Below are 1,623 nucleotides of genomic sequence, written 5' to 3'. Positions count from 1 at the left end.
TCGTGTGTGGTGTTGGAAAGTAAGATTTTTTTCCTGTCTTGTCAAATGGCCCGGAACCAGTTCCACGTGGGTGTCACTGTTCTCTTGAAGTGTTCGTGCAATTACTGGTCATAACTCTGATGTGCATGCCATTAAATCCCTTACGAGTGTGCCTCAGAACTGCAAACAGATAACCATTAAACTACACTGCAAATGGACAAACTGAGGAACAGCGGGTTAAGTGACTCTGGCACTTACTAGCACGCAAGCAGGTCAGATGTGAAGCTGTGGCCGGTAATCAGGACCAACTCAGAGACCTCTGCTGCGTCCTCCCAGCTTCCCCTGCAGGACTTGTTTTCATTTGGAGAATCTAGGGTGGAGCTACCAGCTTGATATTCTCTCCACAAGTGGAAGCAAGCTGTCTTTTTCTGGGAGCCGGGCCTTCTGTGGGGCTGGTTTAGGAACCAGCCCAGAGAGACCGTCTGTACACAGAGGCGAAGGTGCACGGTTGCCTGATGCCCACCAACACACCTCATCTTCTTGATTCTTCTTATAGAGAGTTCTGGGATTCCAGAGAGGCCCTGTGTACTTACCGGAACCCCAGAAAGTATTGAGTAAGTTTATTTCATTTACTTTTTCCTTTCACTCTTCTTCCTCCTTCCCCAGACGGGGAGCCATGGAAGGGGCAGAACTGTCACTGAGCTCTGTCGATCCGTGCGGCAGTCTGGCCACGAAGGCAGGTGCTTCCTTAGGGAAGGATCTGGGCGGTTGCCACGCCAGGGGAGTTGTTCTGTTACCTTAAACACATAAGGTATCACCTTTTTTCCAAACCCCACGGAATTTCTCACAGCTGTCACAACATCTGCTTCATAAACCAGGTCCTCGAGAGTGTGCTCTCACCCGGCCTGAGTGCTCTCATTAACTCGCTGCTTCCGTGTTAATGTCTCCTTCGCCTGAGCAGGTCTGGATCAGTAAGCCTCTCACTCTGTGAAGCACTGAGGATCCTGGCATCAGGTCTCTTGCTGGGGCTGATCCCGTTGCCCTTCTGATATTTGTGAACCAGATGAATCTACTCTCTGTGGCCATTGCTCCACTCGGAGGGCCATACGGACCGGCCAGAGGCTGTTTGGACTTTTGGGGCCATTACTGCAGCCTTAAGACTAGCGTTGCTCTCCTGGTACACACATGCTTGGACCTTGTACCAGATGCAGGCCTCGTAAATCCAAGAAGCCCCTGGGGAAAGGGGAGGTACTAACTTAGAGTCTGCTCTCCTTCCACTTTCAGTCTACCGAGTAGCATTGCATTTGGGGACAGGGGTGCTGAGATTATGTCTGGCTCAGTAGGTAGGGCTGTTTTATTGTTTCCATTTCTCAGGGAGTCTAGATGAGTTTAAATTTTCTTGTTCTGCTGTAACATTGCGAGCAGTGAACCAGAATAAACATCACTGGCAGGTGTGCATTGTAGGGCAAGCAGGATGCTTTTGCTGGAGTCAAGGCACTTTTCTTCCAACACAGGTTAATCTAGTACACAAGCAAAATATTAAAGAGCTGCTGTAACTGAGAAGATGCACAAAGGCTCAAGACTGCAGAAGGCTGCGTCTGTTTCCTGCCATTCGCTTCTCTCTTCCTGCTCTTCTGAACATTC

At 49.7% G+C, this 1,623-nt stretch overlaps 1 protein-coding gene across 1 annotated transcript in view; it reads left to right on the top strand.

Annotated features, from left to right (window-relative positions):
- The window catches only part of FUBP3 (far upstream element binding protein 3), a 53,057-nt gene that overhangs the window by 27,100 nt on the left and 24,334 nt on the right, over window positions 1-1,623 (top strand). The window contains exon 6 of the mRNA XM_007453131.1: window positions 536-593. Coding sequence (XP_007453193.1) covers window positions 536-593 — 58 coding nt within the window. The remainder of the gene's footprint in view (window positions 1-535; window positions 594-1,623) is intronic.

Source organism: Lipotes vexillifer, unplaced genomic scaffold (genome assembly GCF_000442215.2).
Source record: "Lipotes vexillifer unplaced genomic scaffold, Lipotes_vexillifer_v1.1 scaffold149, whole genome shotgun sequence".
Lineage (NCBI taxonomy): Eukaryota > Metazoa > Chordata > Mammalia > Artiodactyla > Lipotidae > Lipotes > Lipotes vexillifer.
Note: the sequence above shows the minus strand (reverse complement) of the source record. Positions and strands in the feature narration are given on the sequence as shown.